Genomic DNA, 25,262 nt, shown 5'->3' with positions numbered 1-25,262 from the left:
CACTCTAGTATTAAGAGAATATCTTTATTGTGCTAAAGTAATTAATTATTTGTGGACATCTTCTGCCAAATGTGCCATTTCTATTCCCTGAAAATTGTTGTTTTATTTTGTCAGACAACCTGTTTGTATTTATCATTGTTGATTGACTTCCATACATAACTTTGTAAAACATACATACACAAGTATGACTGGATATACATTTTGTCTTTTAAAAGCTAAAACTTGCCTTTGTAGGACCAATTTATAAATACGTATCTTAAGCATGTGCAGTTAATGCTGAAAAACAAATATAGTTTGTTTTAAAATGTTATTTGTGAGAATCTGAAAAGGGAAAAGCGCTTTACAAATGCTAACTGTTGTTTCGTGTATGCCGTCAGTGTTAGTTAGGCACATTGTGGGTTCCCAGTAAATAAATCTGTCTAAGGCAGTGACTTTCAACCTTTTTCATCTCATGGCACACGTACACTAATTACTAACATTCTGCGGCACATCACAAAATATGTTATTTTTTTACTGATCTGACAAAAAAAGATATAATTTTTTTTCATTCACAGCAGGCGACCATTATTGTGTTGGCTGTTGTTACTTCTTTTTACTTGACAATCTAAGGTAGTGGTCGGCAAACTCATTAGTCACCAGAGCCAAATGTCAACAGTACAACGATTGAAATTTCTTTTGAGAGCCAAATTTTTAAAATTTAAACTATATAGGTAGGTACATTGTTATTAACTTAGTTAGGGTACTCCTAAGGCTTAGGAAGAGCCACACTCAAGGGGCCAAAGAGCCGCATGTGGCTCGTGAGCCGCTGTTTGCCGACCACAGATCTAAGGGAAAAGAGATTGGTGCCCCTGACTAAATGGTCAGGTACTGCATGTTTTAAAATTCTTGTGGCACACTAGTGTGCCATGGCACATGGTTGAAAATCGCTGGTTAAGGGCTAATTGTGACTTAACTCAAAGGCATGTTTATGCTAATTTAAATTTTGATGACAATGTGCATATGAGAGGCTCAGAAAGTTCTCATCTCTGCCACCTTGTAAGTAGAAGCACTTTACTGTTTTTGAAGTAGAAATTAGCTAGAAAAATCACATAATTAAAATTGCATACTTTACAGTGTACCAAGGGAACTATTTCAGTTTATTATTCAGATTCTGATGATTATTTATAGGAGGTTCTTCATCTGCCCTTAAGTACTTTGTCTTTAAAGTACATTATAATTTTTAAAAACTCTTATAGCACTTTTTTCTGCTTTAACTTAGACTCCCTCCCGCCGCCCGCCCCTCCCCCCCCCCCCCCAGTTTCTTTTATGTTTGTGTTTTCTGGGCTTTTTATTCTTCTGATATTCCTGATTCTTAGCTACTTAGTTTTTGCTATTCCAGATGTAATTTCTTCTCCTCCTCCTCCTCCTCCTCCCCCTCCCTGTCTTTATTTTTCAAATAAGGTAATTCTTATTCCTTTTTTTCCTCACAAAATGTATCCATCTGTGGAAGAATTAAAACACTTTTGTAATGGGAAGTTCCCTAAGTGAAGACGGCAGTCTGGATCTAAATTGTGGTATTTGCTTCATCCTGCCAGAGAGGTCTGGGTAGGATTTACAGGAGGTAGGAAGGCTGCTTTTGCTTGGAGCATAGCTGTTTACTCTCTGACCTACCTTGTGTTGCCCCTTCCTCTGCCTGATAAAAGTAACACAATTCTAGCACAATGACATGCAGATTGTGCTTAGGTTACAACATGTCCTGGAGGAAATATAATTTAACAACATCTGAGTCCAGGAAACTAGAATCTACAAAGGATTTCATGAAACTCTGGAACAGCTTTCTAAAAAATATATAAAGTCATTTAATCCTCAAGGAAGGTAGATTTGGTCACAAATTTAACATTAAAAGTGTTTTCATCAGCCCTGGCCAGTGTGGCTCAGTTGGTTGGGCATCGGCTCATGTACCAAAGGGCTGCTGGTTTGACTCCCGGTCAGGGCAGATGCCTGGGCTCCTGGCTCAGTCCCTGGTAGGGAGCCTACAGGAGGCAACCAATTGATGTTACTCTCTCTCATCAATGTTTCTCTCTTCTCTCGCTAAAAAATCAATAAAATAAAAAATCTTTTTAAAAGGGGGGCTTTCATCATAGTTTGGTAACTAAGATGAGAGAGCCTGGGGGCATACCTCAATCAGAGGATAAGACAGATATGTGTCCCAAAGGAGAATTAGGAATTAAAATTATCTCAGAAGTGGAAGAATAATATTAGATACCAAGATAGGGTCCTAGGGATATAATTTACATTGCTTTACATGAGCCCTTGGATAGAATTTCTTTTAAGGCAGAGAAAAAGTAAAATTCCTGTGGTCACAATAATTTCTGATATAGTTAGATTTCTTTTCATCTTCTTCTTATAGGAAAACAATTTTTTTCCCATAACAGATTTTAATGTGCTATGCTATATATTGCCCTATTAAAGCATGTATTTATTTTATTACCCTCTGCTTAAACATCTGGAGTTGGTTCCTGAATATGCAAGTCCAGACTACCCCATGTCAATTTTACTAGCACCCTAGTGGCCTAAAAAGAAAAAATTTCTAGCTTCCCTCCAGGGGAACACTAGACACTATCTCAGAATTTCATATAAGCAAAATGCCATATATGATCATTAACTAACAGAAATATTCATTAACTCAGTATTTTATTAGTTTAACTTTCCAAAGCCAATTAAAAATGTCCCCAAACACAATTCAAATAATATCAAGAATATCCAAAGATTTTTTTTTAACTACCTAAAAAGTTGACATGGGCTCTGACTGGTTTGGCTCAGTGGATAGAGCCTCGGCCTGCGGACTGAAGGGTCCCAGGTTCGATTCCAGTCAAGGGCATGTACCTTGGTTGTGGGCACATCCCCAGTAGGGAGCGTGCAGGAGGCAGCTGATCAATGTTTCTCTCCCATCGATGTTTCTAACTCTATCCCTCTCCCTTCCTCTCTGTAAAAAATCAATAAAATATATTAAAAAAAAGTTGACATGGAACAATTTCTCTGGTTTATAGTATTGTCTGATTTACACAAGAACCAATTCATACAAGGCATTGTATGTTTGTGTGTAATCTTATTTCATTGGTAGTTTTTTTCGAAATATATTTTTATTGATTTCAGAGAGGAAGGGAGAGGGAGAGAGAGAAACATCAATGATGAGAGAGAATAATTGATCAGCTGCTGGCTTCCTGCACGCCCCCCACTGGGGATCGAGCCTAAAACCTGGGCATGTGCCCTGACTGGGAATCGAATCATGACCTTCTAGTTCATAGGTCGATGCTTAACCACTGAGCCACGCCAGCTGGGCATTTCATTGGTTTTATATCACATTACATTTAGAAATCCCTGCATACCAGATGTTTATAGCCTATCCCAGTGATGGCAAACCTTTTGAGCTCGGTGTGTCAGCATTTTGAAAAACCCTAACTTAACTCTGGTGCCGTGTCACATATAGAAATTTTTTGATATTTGCAACCATAGTAAAACAAAGATTTATATTTTTGATATTTATTTTATATACTTAAATGCCATTTAACAAAGAAAAATCAACCAAAAAAATGAGTTCGCGTATCACCTCTGACACGCGTGTCATAGGTTCGCCATCACTGGCCTATCCCAAGAAATTTTCAGTCTTACATAAAACAAACCCAGAGAATTTAAATTAGCAAGTTACAAACCACAGCAAGCTTGAGTGCAAATATCTAAACTTTTACATAAAGTATCTCATGATTGTCCAGTTTTTCATTCCGCTGTAACCACGAGATGAGCACAAAGTTATTTTCTTGCTGGTTGCTTGGTGGATTGGGCTCAATAGTAGATCCCTATGTGTGGAATATAGTTTGCCTAAATCCAAACAGGTCAACCAACACTAGGCTTCCTTTTGCATTTGGATGGGGGCTTGGACCAGTCATTTATTTTGAATTGGCCGGTGTTTGCCATGAGTAGCCCCACCCCATGCCTTCCAGAGAATTTAACTGCTTCAGATTAGCTATCTGCTTGGGGGCTGGTGGCAATAGAAGTTACTGTTTCATATATATATGATGAGCATCTCTTTTCAGACAAGGAAATACCACTGCTGAGGGATACATGGGATTTGCTGCAGGCCATTTCCTTGTCACTTCTGGGAAGGTTGTGGTTTCCTGGGAAGACGCAGACATCTGGATCGGAGACAAATGATTTTATTACTCTTGGCACGGATGTTATGTTGATTCCCTTCTTGCTCCCTAGTCCCATTGCGGGGAATGCTGAGTTTTGCTGAGGGCCCAGATGGATGCCTGCATAGGCAGTGAATTGTGTTTTAGGAGAGGGACTCCGACTTTAGGGAATGTACTATTTTATAGCCAGAAGTAAGTAAGCAAGGTAGACATTGTGTCCTCACGGTAGACATTGCCTCATCCCTCAAGGTTTCTCACTACAAACACAACCTTGAGAAATCATATTCATAAACTAAAATATTTACAAGTAAAATAATACAGTATCTGGGATGTGCTTCAAAATAATCCAGTGTGGGGGGATTAAGGGAAGGTATAGATGAAACAAGATTGGCCATGTATTGAGTGGGTGATTATTATATAGGCTTTATTATACTATTGTCTCCACATTTATGTGTGAAATTTTTCATAATGATAATTTTTTAAAGGTACAAAGTCTCTATTTTTTCCAGTCATGCTTGTGAAAGTTTTATTGATTCTATTGATTTTCTCAAAGAAACAGCTTTTGCTTTATTGATTTTCTCTATTGCTGTCTGTTTTCTATTTAATTGAATTCTGCACACTTCTCTTTATTATTTACTTTTTTCAGCATAATTTAGATTTAATTTACCCTTCCTTTTCTAATTTTTAAAGATAGAAATCCAAGTCCTTGATTTTTAAACCTTTCCTCTCTTCTTACATAAGCATTTTAATGTTATAAATATTCTTCTAACTACTGTTTTACTTGCATCTCATACATTTATAATATGTCATGTTTTCCCTTGTAATATATTATATGACCTATGGGTTATTTAGAAGTATACTCTTCAGCTTCCAAACATTTGGTGATTTTTCTATACATCTTTTGGTTCCCAAATTTAATTTATTATGGTCAGAGAACCTATGTTGTATGGTTTGAAGCTTTTAAGTTTATTGAGGCTTTAAAAACAGTGATTGCGGGTTGGAGGGGGATGGGTAGAAGTAGAAGAGGGAATAGAGAGGATAAAAGGTAATGGAAAAAATAAAATAAAATAATTGAAAAACAATATTGAGGCTTGTTTTATGGCCTAGAATCTGATGTATCTTGGAACATGTTTCTTGTGCACTTGAAAACAATGTGTATTCTGCTGTTGTTTGTATTCTTTAAATGTCATTTGGTTCAAGTTGGTTGATAATGTTGCTCATGTTTCTTATACCCTTACTAATTTTTCCTCTACGTTTTCTAGTAATTATTGAGATAGAGGTATTGAAATTTCCAACTATAATTATTTCTCTCTGTGTGTAGCTCTCATTTTAGTACTCTACCTTGGAAATTCTAGCTGCTAGTGCCTCCCCAAATTCTGAATTTTGTTTTCTGAACTCGCAGAGACCTTGGGGATGTGGTTGTGTTCCCTCTCCGGAAGCCTAGAAGCTCTCACCAGATAGCAAATTGGGGGCTCACCTCCTTTGTTTCCTTTCCCTCGGGGGACCACTGACCTGTGCTTTCTGATAGCCAGTGTCTGACAACCACTGTTTCATATATCTTAGGCAGTTTGTAGTTGTTTAAGAAAGGAGGGTAAATCTGGGCCCTGCTACTCAATAATGGCCCAAAGTGGAAGTCTTCAATCCATTATCCTAAAAACCGGTAAATAAAAGGAGAGAACCAAGTGTTTTTCCTGCCTGTTTTAGAAGAACTGATCCTTAGTATAACAAAAAACAGTGGGGAGATATTTATAGAAGTTTTCTAGATAACTAATGAGAAAAGAATGAGAGAATTTGAATAGGTCTAGAATATCACCATTTTGAAAGACCTTCATAATTACATCTAGTTAATGATCATAAGTTCTACAATAATTGTTACAGAAAGGAAACCTGAATTTAATCAATTTATAGGAAATATTAGGGGCAATGGAATATGTTGAATGATATCACAGGAGTATATTGATCAAAATATTTTAAAATTACATAAATAAATTGCTTCTTCAACAACCAATAAGAAAAAAAGAGGGCGTGGTTTACAAGTGTAGCTGCCGCGGTGCCTGGGCCTTCACCACGAGTGTCCCGGCCTTCATCGACATCACTGAGGAAGACCAGGCTGCTGAGCTTCGAGCTTATCTGAAATCTAAAGGAGCTGAAATTTCAGAAGAGAACTCAGAGATGGACTTCATGTAGATTTAGCTCAAATTGTTGAAGCCTGTGATATATGTCTAAAGGAAGATGATAAAGATGATGAAAGTGTGATGAACAGCGTGGTATCCCTCCTGTTGATCTTGGAGCCAGAAAAGCAAGAAGCTCTGATTGAAAATCTCTGCGAAAAGCTGGTCAAATTTCGGGAAGGTGAATGCCATCTCTGAGACTGCAGTTGCTAAGCAACCTTTTCCATGGGATGGATAAGAGTACTCCTGTAAGATATACAGTATATTGCAGCCTCATTAAAGTGGCAGCATCTTGTGAGGCCATCCAATATATTCCAGCTGAGCTGGATCAGGTTAGAAAATGTATTTCTCTTCTGGAATCTTACCACTGAGAAAAAACACACCCTTTTAAGGCATTTGTGGATTGTAAGAAAAGTGATGCCGCTTTAAAAGTCAGGGTAGAATTGCTAGGAAGTTACACGGAGGACAATGCTTCCCAGGCTTGAGTTGATGCCCACAGGTTTATTGTATGAGCATTGAAAGATCAAATGCATTTCCTTTTGACCATCTTCTTACTTTAAAACCAGTCAAGTTTTTGGAAGGTGAACTTATTCATGATCTTTTAACCATTTTTGTGAATGCTAAATTGACATCATATATCAAGTTTTATCAGAATAATAAAGACTTCATAGATGCACTTGGACTAGTACATGAACAGAATATGGCAAAAATGAGACTACTTTTATGGGAATGGCAGTGGAAAATAAAGAAATTTTTTTTGATACAATGCAACACGAACTTCAGATTGGAGCTGATGATATTGAAGTGTTTGTTATTCATTGCCATGAAAACAAAAGTGGTCTACTGTAAAATTGATTAGAACCAGCGAAAAGTAGTTGTCAGTCATGGCACACATCAGACATTTGGAAAACAGCAATGGCAACAACTGTATGACACACTTAATTCCTGGAAACAAAACTTGAACAAAGTGAAAAACAACCTTTGAGTTTTTGAATTTTTATGCTATAAGTTTTTTTCTTTTGGGGAAACATCTAAATGATAGTAAAACATTTTAAGCTGAAATTTGGGGCGGGGGGAAGTAAAAGAAAAAAAAAGAGCTGGAGAGGGAACCTGTAGTTTGAAAGGTCATACAAACCTTGTCCCATAAGCAGCCTGAGCTGACCTCTGAAAATGGTTTGCTATTTTCTTGACCCAGAAAACCCCACAAAATCATGCAAATCAAGAAGTTCAAATTTTCATGTTCACTTTAAGAATACTTATGAAACTGCCTAGGTCAGGGGTGGGCAATCTTTTTGTGAGTGCATGCCAAAACCAGTAAAATCTCTGACTCAAAATTCTTATGCGTGCCAACCCTAATTTTTTGAGAAGATGTTACGCCTACTTGATATCTCTTAAGGTGTACGTATGTGAAGAACCTTGAAGAAATAATTAAATTCATTCGAGCGACAAAAACACAGTATATGATGATGAAAAATACATTTATTTTTTAATGTATTCATGTTATGTAAAATTATTTATTTATCTAAGATGCACCTACACTGAATTTATCTGAAAAATAAAAAAGTCAATATTAAGAAAAAAATTGTAAATGGAAGATTATAAGAGAGGGTTTCGCGTGCCAGCAAAAGTTACTGGCGTGAGCCCTGACTGGTTTGGTTCAGTGGATAGAGCGTCAGCCTGCGGACTGAAGGGTCCCAGGTTCGATTACAGTCAAGGGCATGTACCTTGGTTGCGGGCACATCCCCAGTGGGGGGTGTGCAGGAGGCAACTGATAAATGTTTCTAACTCTCTATCCCTCTCCCTCCCTCTCTGTAAAAAATCAATAAAATATATTTTTAAAAAAAAGTTACTGGCATGCCGTGTTTGGCATGCGTGCCAGGGGTTGCCCACCCCTGTCCTAGGTCATCAAGGGCATGCATATCTGAAAAGCCACCTCAGATCTGAAGGCTGTCACTTCACAAAAGCAATGTGTTCAATTCCATCATTGTAATGTAGGTGTACCCAGGTCAAACAATGTGGCTAGATACCGGGTTGGTCACCCAAAAAAGAGTGCTGAATTTTTGCTTTACATACTTAAAAATGCAGAGAGTAATGCTGACCTTAAGGGTTTAGATGTAGATTCTCTGATCGTTGAGCACATCCAGGTGAACAAAACTCCCAAGATGTGGCACAGAACTTACAGAGCTCATGAGCAGATTAACCCAAACATGAGCTTTCCCTGCCACATTAAGATGATCCTACTGAAAAAGAGCAGATTGTTCCTAAACCAGAAGAAGAGATTGCACAGAAGAAAAAGATTCCCAGAAGAAACTGAAGAAACAAAAATTTTATGCCCTGGAGAGAATTCAACATCAAGTAAATGCTAATAAAAGTTAAAAAAAAGAACATGTAAACCAGTTGCAGTATATGGAGCTTGTTGAATCCTGAATCAAATAAATGATAAGAACAGAAACAAACAAACAAACAAAACCCTTATGGGATAATCAGAGAAATGCAAACACTAACTGAATATGTCATAACGTTGGAGAATTATTGTTAACTTTGTAGATGTGACAAGGATATTATTTTTGTTTTTTATCAGCTTTATTGAGATATAATTAACATACCATACAATTCCCCTTTTAAAGTGTATAATTCACCCTAGCCAGTTGCTCAGTGGTTAGAGCATTGGCCTGCGGATTGAAGGGTCCAGGGTTTGATTCCAGTCAAGGGCACCTACCTCTTTTGCAGGCTCCATCCCCTGCCACCTGCAGGAGGCAACCAATCGATGTCCCTCTCTCACATCGATGTTTTTCTCTCCCTCTCTCTCCCTCCTTTCTACTCTCTCAAAAAACAATGGGAAAATATCCTCTGGTGAGGATTTTAAAAAAATAATAAAGTGTACAATTCAATGACTTTTAGTATAATCACTAGATTGTGCAACCATTATCACAATTCATTAAAAAATTTTTTATCACCCAAAAAAGAAACCCCATATCCCTTAGCCACCACTTCTCCCCACATACCCCTGCTCCCCAGTCAGTTTAGGCAACCTACTAGTCTACTCTGTGTCTCTATAGATTTGCCTATTCTGGATATTTCATATAAATGGAATTATAATAAGATGTGGACCTTTGTGATTGCCTTCTTTCACTTAGCATAATGTTTTTAGGATTCATCCATGTTGTAGCAGGTATCATTACTTCATTCCTTTTTATTGTATTCCATTGTATAGATATATATCTTCTATTTTTCCATTCATCAGTTGATGGTCATATGAGTTATTTCTACTTTTTGACTATTGTGTGAAATGCTGCTATGAACATTCATGTACAAGTTTTTCTGTGGACTTATATTTGTACTAGATGCACATGTACCTGATGCACAAAATTCATCCAAGGGACTCGGTCCTAGCAGCCACGTCAGCTTGCCTCAGCCCTTGCAGCCCTGGCTTCGTCCGGAAGGTCGTCTGGAAGGTTGTTTGGCTGTCCGGTCTTATTAGCATATTACACTTTTATTATTATAGATTTCTCTTGTATAAACCTAGGAGTGGAATTTTTGGGTATGGTAACTCTGTTTAGTCTTTTGAGGAACTTCCAGACTGTTTTACAAAGCAGCTGTGCCATGTTATAGTCCCACCAGCAGTGATGAGGGTTCCCATTTCTCCACATTTATGCCAACACTTTTTGATTATAGACATATGTATTAATTTCCTAGGGATGTTGTTACAAAGTACCACAAACTGGGTGGCTTAAAACAACAGAAATTTATTCTTTTACACTTCTGGAGGCCAGAAATCCGAAATCAAGATTTTGACTGGGTTATACTTCCTCTAAACCTTTGGGAGAGAAACATTCATTGCTTCTTCTAGTTCTGTTGCTTGCCTTCAATACTTGAGGTTCCTTGGCACATAGATATGTCACTTCAATCTCTGCCTCTGTCGTCACATGGTATCTTCTTGTGTCTCTCTTTCCTCTTCTTATAGAGAGAGACATTATTATATTGAATAAAGCACCCATCAACTTAACTGATTATATCTATAAAGACACTATTTCCAAATAAGTGCACATTTTGAGGTAGTGGGGGTTAGGACTTTTACTTCTTTATTTGGGAAATACAATCCTAGTGAGTGTGAAATAATATCTTGTTGTTTTTATTTTTGTTTCTTTGGATGGGTAATGATGTTGAAAATCTTTTCATGTGTGTGTTGACTATTTGTATAGCTTAGGAGAAGGGTCTTCAGGTACTTTGCACATTTTTAAATTGGGTTGTTTATTTTTTTATTATTGGACTAGAGGCCCAATAATAGGGCTTCCTGCAGTCAGAGCGAAGCAGAGAAGGGAGCGAAACTTGCCAAGGCAGGCTTCGCTCCCGCCTCCACCACCCCGCTTGCTTCTCTGCAGCTTTGCTCCCTTCTGCAGCGCTTGGCTTCCTTCTAGTTGTCTTCAGTCTAAGCTCTGCACCTGCTTATGCAAATTAACTGCCATCTTTGTTGGATTAATTTGCATACTCATCTGATTGGCAGTGGGCATAGCGGAGTGACACCAATTTGCATGTTTCTCTTTTATTCATGTAGATTTTAAATCAACCTTGTATTTCTGGGATAAATCCCATTTGATCATGGTATATAATCCTTTTTAGGTGGGTTTCATTTGCTAGTATTTTATTGAGAATTTTTGTGTTTATAGTCATAAAAGATATTGATCAGTGGTTTTCTTTTCTGGTGATGTCTTTGTCTTGTTTTGCCATCAAGGTAATACTGGCCTGATAGAACGAGTTGGGAAGTGTGCCCTCCTTCTTTAGTTAAATGTTACCTTTCTTCTTGAATCAGTTTCAGAGTTTGTGTCTTTCTAGGAATTTGTTCATTTCAGTTAGATTATTTAATCTGTTGGTATACATTTACTAATAGTTTTCCCTTATAATCCTTTTTATTTCTGTAAGGTTGGTAGTAATGTCCTCTTTTTCATTCCTGATTTTGGTAATTTAGTATTTTCTCTTTTTCTTGGAATATCTGGCTAAAAGTTTATCAATTTTGTTTATCTTTTCAAAGACCCACCATTTGGTTTTATTGACTTGCTATGTTATTTTTCTATTCTCTTTCTAATCCTTATTATTTTCTTCCCTCCACTTGTTTTAGGATTAGTTTTCTCTTTTTTTTCCAGTCTTATGTTGGAAAGTTAACTTGTCGGTTTGAGATTTTTCTTCTTTTTTTAATGTAGGCATTTAAGTTATAAATTTCCACGTAACACAACTTTAGCTGCGTCCCATAAGTTTGATATATTGTGTCTTTGTTTTCATTGTCAAAGTATTTTCTAATTTCCTTTTTGATATTTTTTTGACCCTTTGGTTATTTAGGTGTGCTGTTTAATTTCCACATATAAGTGAATGTTTTTTAATGTTACATTTAAATTATTTTAATGGCTTTTTCACTATTTTTTTTTTTTAGTGAAGAAGTATTTATTCATATAAGAAGGATAAAGTAAAACGTTTCATTCGTTTTGAAATGTTTCAAATTCAAAATGAAGCATTGTATGTAGCAAAGGTCAGTAATGGTAATGAGTCTGTACTCTAAGGCCAGCTGCAGGGAAAAGGCTGCTACGGGGGTCACTATAGTTTGTTCTCAAAAGTAGATGCACAGTAGTATCTTTCTCATAGGAATACCTGTTGATATTTTGTGAATGAGAAAGACTCTGTGACATTACAAACTTATAACGTATATTAGTAAAAAACAAGAAACAAAACAACTTTCTACTTTCTATCCTGTAGGGTATAGTCAGGTTGGCTGTTTATTTTGTCTGTTAAAATCATGAAAACGTCCCATTTGACATAATTTAGATGCACATTGAAATATTTATTAATTTTGTGTTAACTCAAGGACCACTGAATTAAAATTTATTTCAAGGGTTTGAAACACCACTTAAAAAATGGTACAGCAGCAAAAGAAATTCATCTTGTATAGACTTCGATATCAGGTTCTATCAGTCAGCTTAGCACAACTTTTATCTTCTATTCTATGCCTTCATTGAAATGTCATTTGACAGTCACAGCATTTGTTTTCTGGGAGGCCAGAAAGGACCAGAATAGAGCTGGCCAACCATTTCTAGCTGAACACATTGACAAAGTATTCAATTGTATGGCTGTACTCATCTAGTGAAGTGTAAATAGGCCATGTACATACTATGTACATGAGTAGATAGCATGTGTACTTATAGAAGTACAGAATAAAGTTTTTATATTTCCATAAAATCCTTTATCTTCTTGTTATTTCATCTTCAAATAGATCACGTTTATAACTAACAGTCAATCTTCAACATTAGAAAAGCTGACCTAACAAAAAGTCCTAGATCTTCAGTTGCTTGCTGTAACTATTAGTTATTAAAACTCGCTGGCTTCTCTTCCCCAGGTGATGTGACTATCTTCCCCTGGAGAGAGTTAGAGCTTCTTATTCCCTAGCTTTTAAAAAATGTTCAAACACTATAACCTTTCTGAAATTTTATGAAAAAGAAATATTTTTGGATCTGCTAATTTGCAATTCTACATGTTACATCACTGATTTATTTGTGAGGAAATGCAATATATAAATTTGACAGAAATTTTATGTGGAGTTTGGGGCTCAGATGAGGAGGGGTGAAGGTCTGGAATTTGAGAGCAAAAGGTGCTAGATCCCACTTTTTGTATTAAATGCAGGTCAAGATTAATAGAACCAGGTAAGTTACTCTCCAGGCGATTGAGAAGGGTGGGAAATTTGGAGACTGAAATGGATCTCTCAACAGTCAATTAAGCCTTTGAGTGATTGAGAAGAAGATAAATACTAGGATAGAATCCATCCTAACAACGGATTCCGTTATGTAAAACAAGACTACAGGATTTGAAATGCAACCAAGTCTGTTTTATATGAAGGCAAGTATAAACCAACTTAATCTTGGACCTGCCTCCAGCCCCAGATTATGTTTGGTGTGAGCACAAAGAGCTGTACAGCATGAATGCACAAGGAATCAGCAGAGTGAGAAGGCTCGCTGCCAGGGAAACTTGGCACAAGAACCCCAAGAGGAAGGGGAAATTTCTCCCGCGTTGAATCAACTTTGGCTCTCTGGAATAGAGAACATGGAGAGAGAGGGACCAGCGAAAGCCAACCCTATTCTACTTGTTGATACCTTAACAAGCTGTTGATTTTTAAAAGGGAATGAAGGGGCAAAGTGTGGGTAGCATTCTGTTCCCCTGAGTCAATCCTAATGAAGTGGGAGGTTCTTGAAGAAATTAATTTCCATTTAAATTCATGTGTGACCCTCTTCTAGAAGCCTCCACTTGTTTGGGAATTTTTGTTGAGAATTTCAAACGATCCAGCAATAATGAGGCCTTTTTTTTTTTTTTTTTATGTGTTCTATTTCTTGAGTCTAAGTTTTATGTTGAATGCCTGATTTTAGCTGTTGAAATTCTCTCAAAATTGGACTGGCTGGTTACTTCCTTCTCTGTTTACTCATATGATGTGGAAAAATAAATCATGATTCTCATACTTCCGAAGCGGCCAGGCTTTTAATCCAGGGAACTGTACTCACAGGATTCCTGGCAACAAAATAGTGGTTGGTTCCAGGGATTTTTTGACTTAAAGACACAGTGGTACTCCTCAACAGAAAATAGAAGCCTGCCCCTCCACTGCAGTTTCTGAGCGAAACAAAAGGTGACGAAGCGATGGAGTTGGTGGACATTACCGAGCACTATAGATAAAGGGAAAAGAGCCTGTGCTCTGCTTGGGCCCCCGACATTCCATCCCCCAACAAGAAGCATATGAAAGGAGTGACTTCGTTTCTTCTTCAGAAATGACTTTAATTCTCATACTGTGCTCAACTTTTTTTTTTAACACTTTTTTTTCTTTATTGATTAAGGTATTACATATGTGTTCTTATCCCCCATTACCCCCCGCCCCCCCCCCCCCCCCACCTCATGCCCTCACCACCCTGGTGTCTGTGTCCATTGGTTAGACTTATATGCATGCATACAAGTCCTTTGGTTGATCTCTCCCCCATACCCCCCGACCCTCCCCTAACCTTCTCTCAGAGGTTTGATGGTCTGATCAGTGTTTCTCTGTCTCTGGATTGTGTTCAACTTTTGATGATCTGTTTTGCATCTTGTCTGCACAAAGGACTACTATACGTAGCATCTCACTGAGGAGCAGTTACCCAGAACTGAAGGAAGTCACTTAAATTCTTTATCACTACTCAGTTGTAGAAGCTTATGTTTCTCTCCTCATGCAAGGAAAGGGGATACGATTCATAACATCTGAGCTTAATTCCTGTGTTTTCTCCTGATCATTTTGATGTTACCCAAGTCACTCTTCCTTAAGATCTGCCTCTTTGTGGTTAAAATGGAACTACACAAAGCTGAACAGAACATTTTCTTCCATGCTGTGTGACATGATATTCAGGTAGCCTCAAAAGAAAACTGACTTTAGCTCCCTTTTACACTGAAAAAGAAATCATGTTTAATTTAGTGCCATCTTTAGGTTGTAACTTTTTCATGCAACTGCTATTGACTACCAGGTTTCGTCCCTTCTTCTAATTTTATTGGTTGGCTAGACTATTTTAAATTTATGTTTGTAATTTGAAAATAATTTGAATGACTATTTGTATTTTTTATAATCTATATCCATGTGTATTTTTTTGTACATTTGTTTCCTGAATATGCCTATTGCTGACCTTAGGTCTTGTGTCCCAAACACTTGATTTTTTTAAAAACTAGCTGACCCTGGTTTTTTTTTTAGAGTTTCACAGGCATGATTGTATTTCTGAGTACAGATTTTTGTTGTTGTTATTAATCCTCACCAGAGGATATTTTTTTCAGTGATTTTTAAAAGATAGAGTGGAAGGGAGAGGGACAGAGAAAGATAGGAGAGAGAAGCATCAGTGGAGACACATTGATTGGTTGCCTCCTGCACTCACCTCTACTGACCAACTGACCCAATGGGGAGTGGGGGGATGGGAGGAGGAGGGGAGGAAAGACCAGGGATCACACCTGCAACCCAGGTATGTGCCCTTGACTGGGAATCGAAGCCTGGACGCTTTGGTGCATGGGCTGACGCTCTAACCATGGAGCACACTGGGCAGTGCCTGAGTATAGATTTTTAGTGTAAGGTAAGGTTGCTGTATTTTTCCTACTTAAAAAAGTCAAGTGATCTTAGGTATTTTTTTAAAAATGGATTTAAAAATTTTATGTATATTATAACCACATGCTACTAAGAAAATCCTTCTGGATTAATTGGTGCATTGATTGAATTATATATGTATTTTTTTATGTCCCACCCATTTCCAAAACACTTTGAGGCAACTTACATTACAACAATTTATAATACATTTACCATAATCACTAAAATGGAAGAGATGGAAAATGCCAAGTGTTGGCAAGAATGTGGCACAGTGGAACTCTTTGTCCACTGCAAGGGAGAGAGAGTAAACTGCTACAACCACTGTGGAAAACTGACAGTATCTACTAAGCTGAACATAGGTCTACCCTCATATACACAGTGGGCATGTATACAAAAACTTACAAAAGGCATGTACTAGAATGTTCACAGAAGCACTATTCACAGAAACCCCAAACTGTAAGCTACACAAATGCACTGTGTAGTTTTGTGTCCCTCCAAAATTCACAGGTGAAGCCTTAACCCGGCAACGTGCCTGTATTTGGAGAAAGGGCCGTTAAGGAGGTAATATTAAGCAGAAGGAGCCAGATTCATATTAATTAGGGAAATGAGCTTATATGAAGCAATATGTACCCTAACACCCAACTTGGAAATGATTTAGGACACGCTCTTAATGATTTGATGTGTCTGCAAAAGGACATTTTCTTATGTCTGAAATGTTTGTCAACCAGCAAAAGATCAGGACTGTCAGATAAGGTAATTATTGCTTGTGTTTTAAAAACCTGTAATTTAGGCCCTAGCCTGGTAGCTCAGTTGGGTAGAGTGTCATCCCAATACACCAAGGTTTCGGGTTCGATTACCAGTCAGGGCCACATATAAGAATCAACCAATGGGCCGAAACTGGTTTGGCTCAGTGGATAGAGCGTCAGCCTGCAGACTGAAAGGTCCCAGGTTCGATTCCGGTCAAGGGCATGTACCTGGGTTGCGGGCACATCCCCAGTAGGAGATGTGCAGGAGGCAGCTGATCGATGTTTCTCTCTCATCGATGTTTCTAACTCTCTATCTCTCTCCCTTTCTCTCTGTAAAAAATCAATAAAAGATATTTTTTTTTAAAAAAATCAACCAATGAATGCATAAATAGTGGAACAACAAATTGATGTTTCTCTCTCTGTGTCTCTGTTCCTTCTTCTCTTTCTAAAACCAATCAGTTAAAAAAATAAAAATCTTTAATTTACAAAATAATAATTTTCACATAGTAAATAGGTATTTAAATTTTAAAATAATTTTATTTTAAATTTATTTCCTTTTCACGTTTTCTACTATCAAAAGTCTATATCAGATAGAGATCATTTTACGTTATTAAAATATGTAATCTTGTCACAATATTACACAGTGATAAGCTATGAATTTATTGTTACATTGTCGTTTTACAGAAAACTGTTGAAACTTTTAATATAACCCTATGATAGAAAAATGATTCACAGTTATTATTATGGACACTCATTGTTATTTGAAAGCAAAGTATTGAGATAAATACAGAATAACTTAGGATTTCAAGATTAATATCTTTTGGGAGCTTGGGAACACTTATTCTGGAATTCTCCCAGATTATCCAGCTGTGTGGTGACACCTTCCCCACTCCCACACCCACACTCTTCTGGTTCCTCATTGCCAGAAGGATTGTGAGTTTTCCATTGGAGTTTTAGTTGCCCTGAGCAGTACTTATTTTATGGTCTCCAGTCTGAAAGCTGTCAAATGGTTAACTCACCCCATGTTTTCCCCTTCTCCCAAGTGTCAGCTCCCTCCAGAATCTGCCCCTTTCTGTTCACTGTGCAATGTCTTCAGGCCGCCTCGTTTGTATTTTATCCAGAGTTGATTGCTGCTATCAGTAGGAGGGCCCGTTGGGGCGGACTTTACCTGGTCCCACTAGAAACAGAACCCTTCTCTGTATTCTGATCAAACACACACTCCAGTATCTTTCTGAGAAGGCTAATGGGAAATATATTTTTGGAGGGCTCATCTGTCTGAAAATGCCTTTATTTTGCTTGATTAATACTTTGACTGGGCATGGATATTTTGATAATAATGTTCCCTTAGAAAATTTTAGACACTAAGCCATTATCTTTAAGTTTCTATTATCGCTGTTACAAAATTTGATGTGAATTGTTGTGACCTTTTATATTTGACCTGTTTTTTTCTTCTTGGAGTTTTTAAGATATTCTTTATTTCTAATCCTCACCCAAGGATATGTTTTTATTGAATTTTAGAGAGAAGGGAAAGGAAAGAGAGAGAGAGAGAGGGAGAGAGAGAGAGAGAGAAAATATGAATGTGAGAGGGAAACATCAATCGTTGCCTGTTATACATGCCCCAACTGGGGATGTATGGAAGATGCTCCAACTACCGGAACCACCTGACGAGGGCTCTTTCTTTATTCTTTATTTCCTGAGATTTCATGATAATGTACCTTGGAATGGAGCTTTCATCCCCATTCTTTGTGCTGGGAATTCATTGGACTTTTTCACCTTAGAAAATCAGCCCGTCAGTTTTAGGAAACTTTATTTTTCCTTCATTTTTTTAAATCAAATCTTTATTGTTCAGATTATTAGAGTTGTTCCTCTTTTATCCCCCCATAGCTCCCCTCCATCCAGTTCTCACCCCACCCTCTGCCCTCCCCCTCCCCCACCCCCACTGTCCTCATCCATAGGTGTAGGATTTTTGTCCAGTCTCTTCCCGCACCCCCCACACCCCTTTCCCCCCAAGAATTGTCAGTCCACTCCCTTTCTATGCCCCTGGTTCTATTATATTCACCAGTTTACTCTGTTCATCAGATTTTTTATTCACTTGATTTTTAGATTTACTTGTTGATAGATATGTATTTGTTGTTCATAATTTTTATCTTTACCTTTTTCTTCTTCTTCCTCTTCTTAAAGAATACCTTTCAGCATTTCATATAATACTGGTTTGGTGGTGATGAACTCCTTTAGCTTTTTTTTTTATCTGTGAAGCTCTTTATCTGACCTTCAATTCTGAATGATAGCTTTGCTGGATAAAGTAATCTTGGTTGTAGGTTCTTGCTATTCATCACTTTGAATATTTCTTGCCACTCCCTTCTGGCCTGCATAGTTTCTGTTGAGAAATCAGCTGACAGTCGTATGGGTACTCCCTTGTAGGTAACTAACTGTCTTTCTCTTGCTGCTTTTAAGATTTTCTCTTTGTCTTTTGCTCTTGGCATTTTAATTATGATGTGTCTTGGTGTGGTCCTCTTTGGATTCCTTTTGTTTGGGGTTCTCTGTGCTTCCTGGACTTGTAAGTCTATTTCTTTCACCAGGTGGGGGAAGTTTTCTGTCATTATTTCTTCAAATAGGTTTTCAATATCTTGCTCTCTCTCTGCTTCTGGCACCCCCGTAATTCGGATGTCGGTTCCCTTGAAGTTGTCCCAGAGGCTCCTTACACTATCTTCATATTTTTGGATTCTTTTTTCTTTTTGCTTTTCCGGTTGGGTGTTTTTTATGTCTTCATATTTCAAATCTTTGACTTGATTCTTGCGATCCTCTAGTCTGCTGCTGTATAATATTCTTTATTTCAGTCAGTGTATGCTTAATTTCTAGTTGATCTTTTTTCACATCCTTGAGGGTCTCACTAGATTTATTGAGGGCCTCATTAAATTTATCGGCGGTTTCTAGAAAATTCTTGAAAAACCTTATAAGTTTGGTTTTGAACTCTATATCCAGTAGTTTGCTTTCCTCCACTTCTATCATTTGTGACCTGTTTCTTTGTCTCCGCATTTTGGCTGCTTCCCTGTGTTGATAGAGTGGCTTTCTGTGCTAGGTGTCCTATAGGGCCCAGTGGCTCAGCCTCCCCAATTACCTGAGGTGGACACTCTTGGTGCACCCCTTTGTGGGCTTTGTGCACAGTCTTGTTGTAGTTAACCCTTGATTGTTGTAGGTATCACTGGGAGGAATTGACCTTCAGGCCAATTGGCTGTGAGAATCAGCTGTGTCTGCAGTGGGAGGACTTCTGTGCTGGAGACACCCTTCTGGGGCAAGACTTGCTTTAGTGGGGCTTTGGTGCTCACTGAGTCTGCCCCCTGAGTGTGTCCCTTATGGATCTGAGGAGTTGTAATCTGGATGGTCCCACTCTGACCACTGGGTACACTGGCTCTTGGATCTCTAAGGAGGTGCTAATTTAGTCTCTGCTTGAGGCTACCCAGCAGGAGCTATGGAGAGATCTGCAGATTCCTCTTTTTTTGTTTAGGATTTGGAGGTGCCCAGATGAGGCCCACCTGTGAAGCAATGCAAGCTGCTGTGGGGCCTTGGGCCTCCTTTTGGATGTTCTGGTTTCTCTGACCCAGCTGCAGTTTGTTAGGTAATTTTAGATTGCAAAGGGCCAGGCCATTCATATGCAAAAGCCTCTGCTCACAACTTGAGTGGGCAGGGTCTCAGGGGATCAATAGGGCGGTGCAAACAGCTATGACCTATCGTCAGTCCTGCCCTAAGAGGCACCGAGTCTCAGTGTCCGGGTAATCGTTGCAAGCACCTCTGAGAGAAAGCCACCCTCGAGTTCCGCCCACTGCCAGACAGTCCAGTTTCTCCCCATATGAGTCTGGGTCCCCAGAGACTCGCCCGGAACTAGAGTTCAGGGCCTTCGGGAGCTTGTGTCTCCCTCCCGATTGAAAAAGACAACCATGTCCTCAGTTGCCAGCCCTTTCCGCACGCGCCTCCGTACCTCTGCACTTTACTTCTGCACCTCCTCTGAGTCTCAGTGTGCTTTTCTCTTTCCTTCTAGTTGTAGAAATTCCACTCAGCCAGCCTTCCTGTGGTTCTGGATGATGTCCATTTTGTCTTTTAGTTGTATTTTTGAAGTGGTTGTTTGAGGCAGCAATTTCCGGTGTTTACCTATGCCGCCATCTTGGTTTCTCCAGCCTTTCTTTCATTTTTTTTTCCATTTAAGTTGGCTTATGTGATTTCTTACCTTTAAAATTATTTTTTGCCAAACCGGTTTGGCTCAGTGTATAGAGCATTGGCCTGAGGACTGAAAGGTCCCAGTGATTCCGGTCAAGGGCATGTACCTTGGTTGCGGGCACATCCCCAGTAGGAGGTGTGCAGGAGGCAGCTGGTTGATGTTTCTCTCTCATCGATGTTTCTAACTCTCTATCCCTCTCCCTTCCTCTCTGTAAAAAATCAATAAAAATATATTTAAAAAATAAAATAAAATTATTTTTTGTCTCTTTAACCACTCTTTTTGTGGTGTCATTTTATTATTTTAGTACTGTTTTATTCAGATGTTGTACAGAGCTTTTTGTAAGTCAAATAGCATTTCCCCTGCAAAGTTAACCATAGCAAATAATGTTCTTAAGATCCTTTGAGGAGGACTGGTTGTTACTTGAAATATGACAATTCCAACCCTTCATAATGACTGTGTGCTTTAAAGGCATTTGCTGTAGAACAGTTGAATTAAGTGCTTGCATGTTAAATGCCTGCCACCTAATAATTACCTCAAGGGAGAAATTAGTTTGGTTTAGTTTAAGCTTAATCTAAAGAGAAAATAATTTATCATATTCGTCGCCCCCCCCCCATTTATTTATTTATTTATTTATTTATAATTCTTTATTGTTTAAAGTATTACATATGTCTCTTTTCTTCCCCATTGACCTCTCCCTGGTCATTTCCACCCCTTCCCCCCCCCCCCCAACACATGTGCTCAACCCCCTACTGTCTGTGTCCATGGGTTCTGCTTATATGCATGCATACAAGTCCTTTGGTTGATGTCTCACCTTCCCCCCTCCCCGTCTTCCCTCTGAGGTTGGATGGTCTACTTGATGCTTTTATGTCTCTAGATCTAGTTTAGTTTATCAGTTTATGTTGTTCATTATATTCCACAAATGAGTGAGATCATGTGATATTTATCTTTCTCTGACTGGCTTATTTTGCTTACCATTAATGCTCTCCAGGTCCATCCATGCTGTTGCAAATGGTAAGAGTTCCTTCTCTTTTACAGCAGCATAGTATTCCATTGTGTAGATGTACTACAGTTTTTTAATCCACTCATCTGCTGATGGGCATTTAGGCTGTTTCCAAATCTTAGCTATGGTGAATTGTGCTGGTATGAACATAGGGATGCATATATCCTTTCTGGTTGGTGTTTCTAGTTTCTTGGGATATAGTCCTAGATCTGGGATTACTGGGTCAAATGGGAGTTCCATTTTTAATTTTTTGAGGAAACGCCTTACTATTTTCCACAGTGGCTGCACCAGTCTGCATTCCCACCAACACCACATGAGGGTTCTTTTTTCTTCACATCCTTGCCAGCACTTGTTGTTTGCTGATTTGTTGATGATAGCCATTCTGATAGGTGTGAGATAGTACCTCATTATCATTTTGATTTGCATCTCTCGGATGATTAGTGACTTTGAGCATGTTTTCATATGTCTCTTGGCCTTCTGTCCTCTTTCGAAAAGTATCTATCTAGATCCTCTGCCCATTTTTTGATAGGATTGTTCATCTTCCTTCTGTTAAATTATATGAGTTCCCTATAAATTTTGGAGATTAGGCCCTCATTGGATATAACATTGGCAAATATGTTCTCCCATGCAGTGGACTTTCTTGTTGTTTTGTTGATGGTTTCTTTTGCTGTGCAGAAGCTTTTTATTTTAGTGTAGTCCCATTTGTTTATTTTCTCCTTAGTTTCCATTGTCCTTGGAGCTGTATCGGTAAAGATATTGCTACAATGTATGTCTGATATTTTCCTGCCTATGGATTCTTCTAAGATTCTTATGGTTTCCAGTCTTACATTTAAGTCCTTTATCCATTTTGAGTTTATTTTTGTGTATGGTATAAGTTGGTGGTCTAGTTTCATTTTTTTGCATGTATCTGTCCAATTTTCCAAACACCATTTATTGAAGAGACTGTCTTGACTTCATTGTATGTTCTTGCTTCCTTTGTCAAATATTAATTGAGCATAATGGCTTGGGTCGATTTCTGGGTTCTCTGTTCGGTTCCATTGGTCTATATGTCTGTTCTTGTGCCAGTACCAGGCAGTTTTGAGAACAGTAGCTTTGTAATATAGCTTGATATCTGGTATTGTGATCCCTCCAACTTTGTTCTTCTTCCTCAGGATCGCTGCAGCTACTCAGGGTCTTTTTTTATTCCATATGAATTTTTGGAGAGTTTGTTCTAGGTCTGTGAAATATGCTGTTGGTAATTTAATGGGAATTGCATTGAATCTATAGATTGCTTTGGGTAGTATGGACATTTTTTATTTTTATTTCAGGAAAACATTTATTTCAATGGAGAGAGCAGACATTCTAGACTGTAAAAGTGTATAATCACACTATTTCCACATTTGTAGATGACAGCAGTCAAAAGGCACTGAGTAAATTAAGTGGTGTCATCTTTAGCCAGAATTCATTTCTTTTTTTTTTAATTTTGTTTTATTGCTTAAAGTATTACAAAGAGTATTAGATATGTCTCCTTTTTTTCCCCTTGATATCCCCCCGGCCTCCCCTACTTCCCAGTGTCTTGTGTCCATTGGTTATGCTTATATGCATGCATCAGCAGATGAATGGATTAGAAAACTGTGGTACATCTACACAATGGAATACTATGCTGCTGTAAAAAAGAAGGAATTCTTACCATTTGCAACAGCATGGATGGAACTGGAGAGCATTATGCTAAGTGAAATAAGCCAGTCAATGAAAGAAAAATACCACCACATGATCTCACTCATTTATGGATAATAAAGACCATTATAAACTGATGAACAAAAATAGATACAGAGGCAGAGCAGCATCGAACAGACTGTCAAGCTACAGCAGGGAGGCCGGGGAGGGCTCGAGGGCGGGTGGGAGAGGGTAAGAGATCAACCGTAGTATGGACATTTTAATGATGTTGATTCTACCAATTCATGAGCACAGTATATTCTTCCATTTGTCTATGTCTTTCACTATCTCTCTTTTCAACTGTCCTGTAATTTTCTGAGTACAGGTCTTTTACCTACTTAGTTAAGTTTATTCCTAGGTATCTTAATTTTTTTGTTGCAATGGTAAATGGGATTGCTTTTTTTAAGTTTCTCTTTCTGTGACTTCATTGTTGGTGAATAAAAAAGCCATAGATTTCTGGGTGTTAATTTTATATCCTGCTACATTGCCAAATTCATTTATTAAGTCTAGTAGTTTTTTGATGGGGTCTTTAGGTTTTCTATGTACAATATCATGTTATCTGTGAGTAATGACAGTTTTGCTTCTTCTTTTCCAATTTGGATGCCTTTTATTTCTTCTTGTCTGATTGCTATGGCTAGCACTTTCAGTACTATATCAAACGAGCGGTGATAGTGGGCATCCCTGTCTTGTTCTTGTTCTTAGGAGAAATGGTTTTAGTTTTTGCCCATTGAGTATGATGTTGGCTGTAGGTTTGTCATATAAGGCTTTTATTATGTTGAGTTATGATCCCTCTATTCCCACTTTGCTGAGAGTTCTTATCAAGGAATGGTGTTGGATTTTGTCAAATGCTTTTTCTGCTTCAATTGATATAATTATGTGATTTTTGTCTCTCAATTTTTTTATGTGATGGGTCATATTTATTGATTTGTGGATATTGTACCAGCCTTGCATCCCCGGAATTGAGTTTAATTGCTTCCACACCTAGATTTAAGAGTGATTTGTGTGTCAAAATCAAGCATATTGGTGGGTCATCCTGTCTAAGTTTGTATGTAGATAGAGTTGGAATAAAATTCCATTTTCACTTGAAGTTTTTTTTTAACAGCATTTATTTCCTCTGCCAGTTATTTTATTTTATTGACTGTTAATTTAATAACTCCTCTTGGAAAAAAAAAAAGGTGAGAGGAAAAAAGGCCATAGTATTATCACATTTATATATGTAGGTTCCTTAAACCATATGGTGATTTCTAATTAAAATACAAAAGATTCTTTGATGAGGCTAACTTCATAGTAACTGCAATGGTGGGCATCACAGAAGGAAAGAGTTCTCTTGAATTTTCGACAAGGATACTTTGGAAAAAGCTCTGTGGCTTATAATTGTTCTTATACTCTAAGTCTGATAAAGGTATTGATGTGTAGATCTCGTTGGTATTTCGAAGCTAGTAATTTAATTCTGGATGTTTGATCCTCTCAGTCAGTGGCTTGACTTGATTATTATTATTTTTTTAAAGCAGCTTCAATATTTAATTTCACATATACCCTCTCAGTAGAGATTTCAAAGGATACTTTGCTGGATGCTTGACTGCCTTGTCTATTTGCTCTTGTTTTACATGCAAGGGAGAGCCAGAAGCCTTTCTTTTCATTGTGTACACATAGTATTAATGGATTTACTCTGCCTGCATCGTCTCATTACTGGAAACAGCCAGAAGCACAGAAGTCTTTCAGTGTATGCAAATAAGGCAGAATCATCTACCTGAGAGTTAATATTCTCTGCTTTTAAGTGTATTCTAAATCTAATGTTTGTATTTAGAACATAACATCCTGTTCTCTTCTTTTATGGGCAAAAAGCTAAGCAGGCTCAGGCAGCTGTTTGATGTTGGCTTCAAGTGTTATTAATTTCATATTCTATTATTCTTTTCACTGTAGCACAAGTGAAGCTGATGTGGAGGCTGTCATGGATAAGTTGTTTGATGAGCTGGCTCAGAAACAAAATGATTGTACGTAAGTTAATTTCTCTTGAAAGAGAATACATTTAGAACACAATGCCCAATCTCCACTGACCAATTAATAAGTTCCATTGCTGTATATGGGTTGATGCCACACTCAAGTGGCAGTCATTGTATCAGCATTTTGTCTAATTTATGTGTTGAATC

General features: G+C 37.9%; 1 protein-coding gene and 1 pseudogene across 1 annotated transcript in view; both read left to right on the top strand.

The window, feature by feature from the left end:
• AFG1L (AFG1 like ATPase) overlaps positions 1 to 25,262 on the top strand; it is a 160,538-nt gene that overhangs the window by 99,471 nt on the left and 35,805 nt on the right. The window contains exon 9 of the mRNA XM_070417977.1: positions 25,036 to 25,106. Within this exon, the coding sequence (XP_070274078.1) occupies positions 25,036 to 25,106 (71 nt within the window). The remainder of the gene's footprint in view (positions 1 to 25,035; positions 25,107 to 25,262) is intronic.
• Positions 6,144 to 7,440, top strand: LOC139012783 (eukaryotic translation initiation factor 3 subunit M pseudogene; annotated as a pseudogene).

The sequence above is a fragment of the Myotis yumanensis genome, unplaced genomic scaffold (genome assembly GCF_028538775.1).
Source record: "Myotis yumanensis isolate MYYU_CA2020_CCGP unplaced genomic scaffold, mMyoYum1.0.hap1 SCAF_6, whole genome shotgun sequence".
Taxonomy (NCBI): Eukaryota; Metazoa; Chordata; class Mammalia; order Chiroptera; family Vespertilionidae; genus Myotis; species Myotis yumanensis.
Note: the sequence above shows the minus strand (reverse complement) of the source record. Positions and strands in the feature narration are given on the sequence as shown.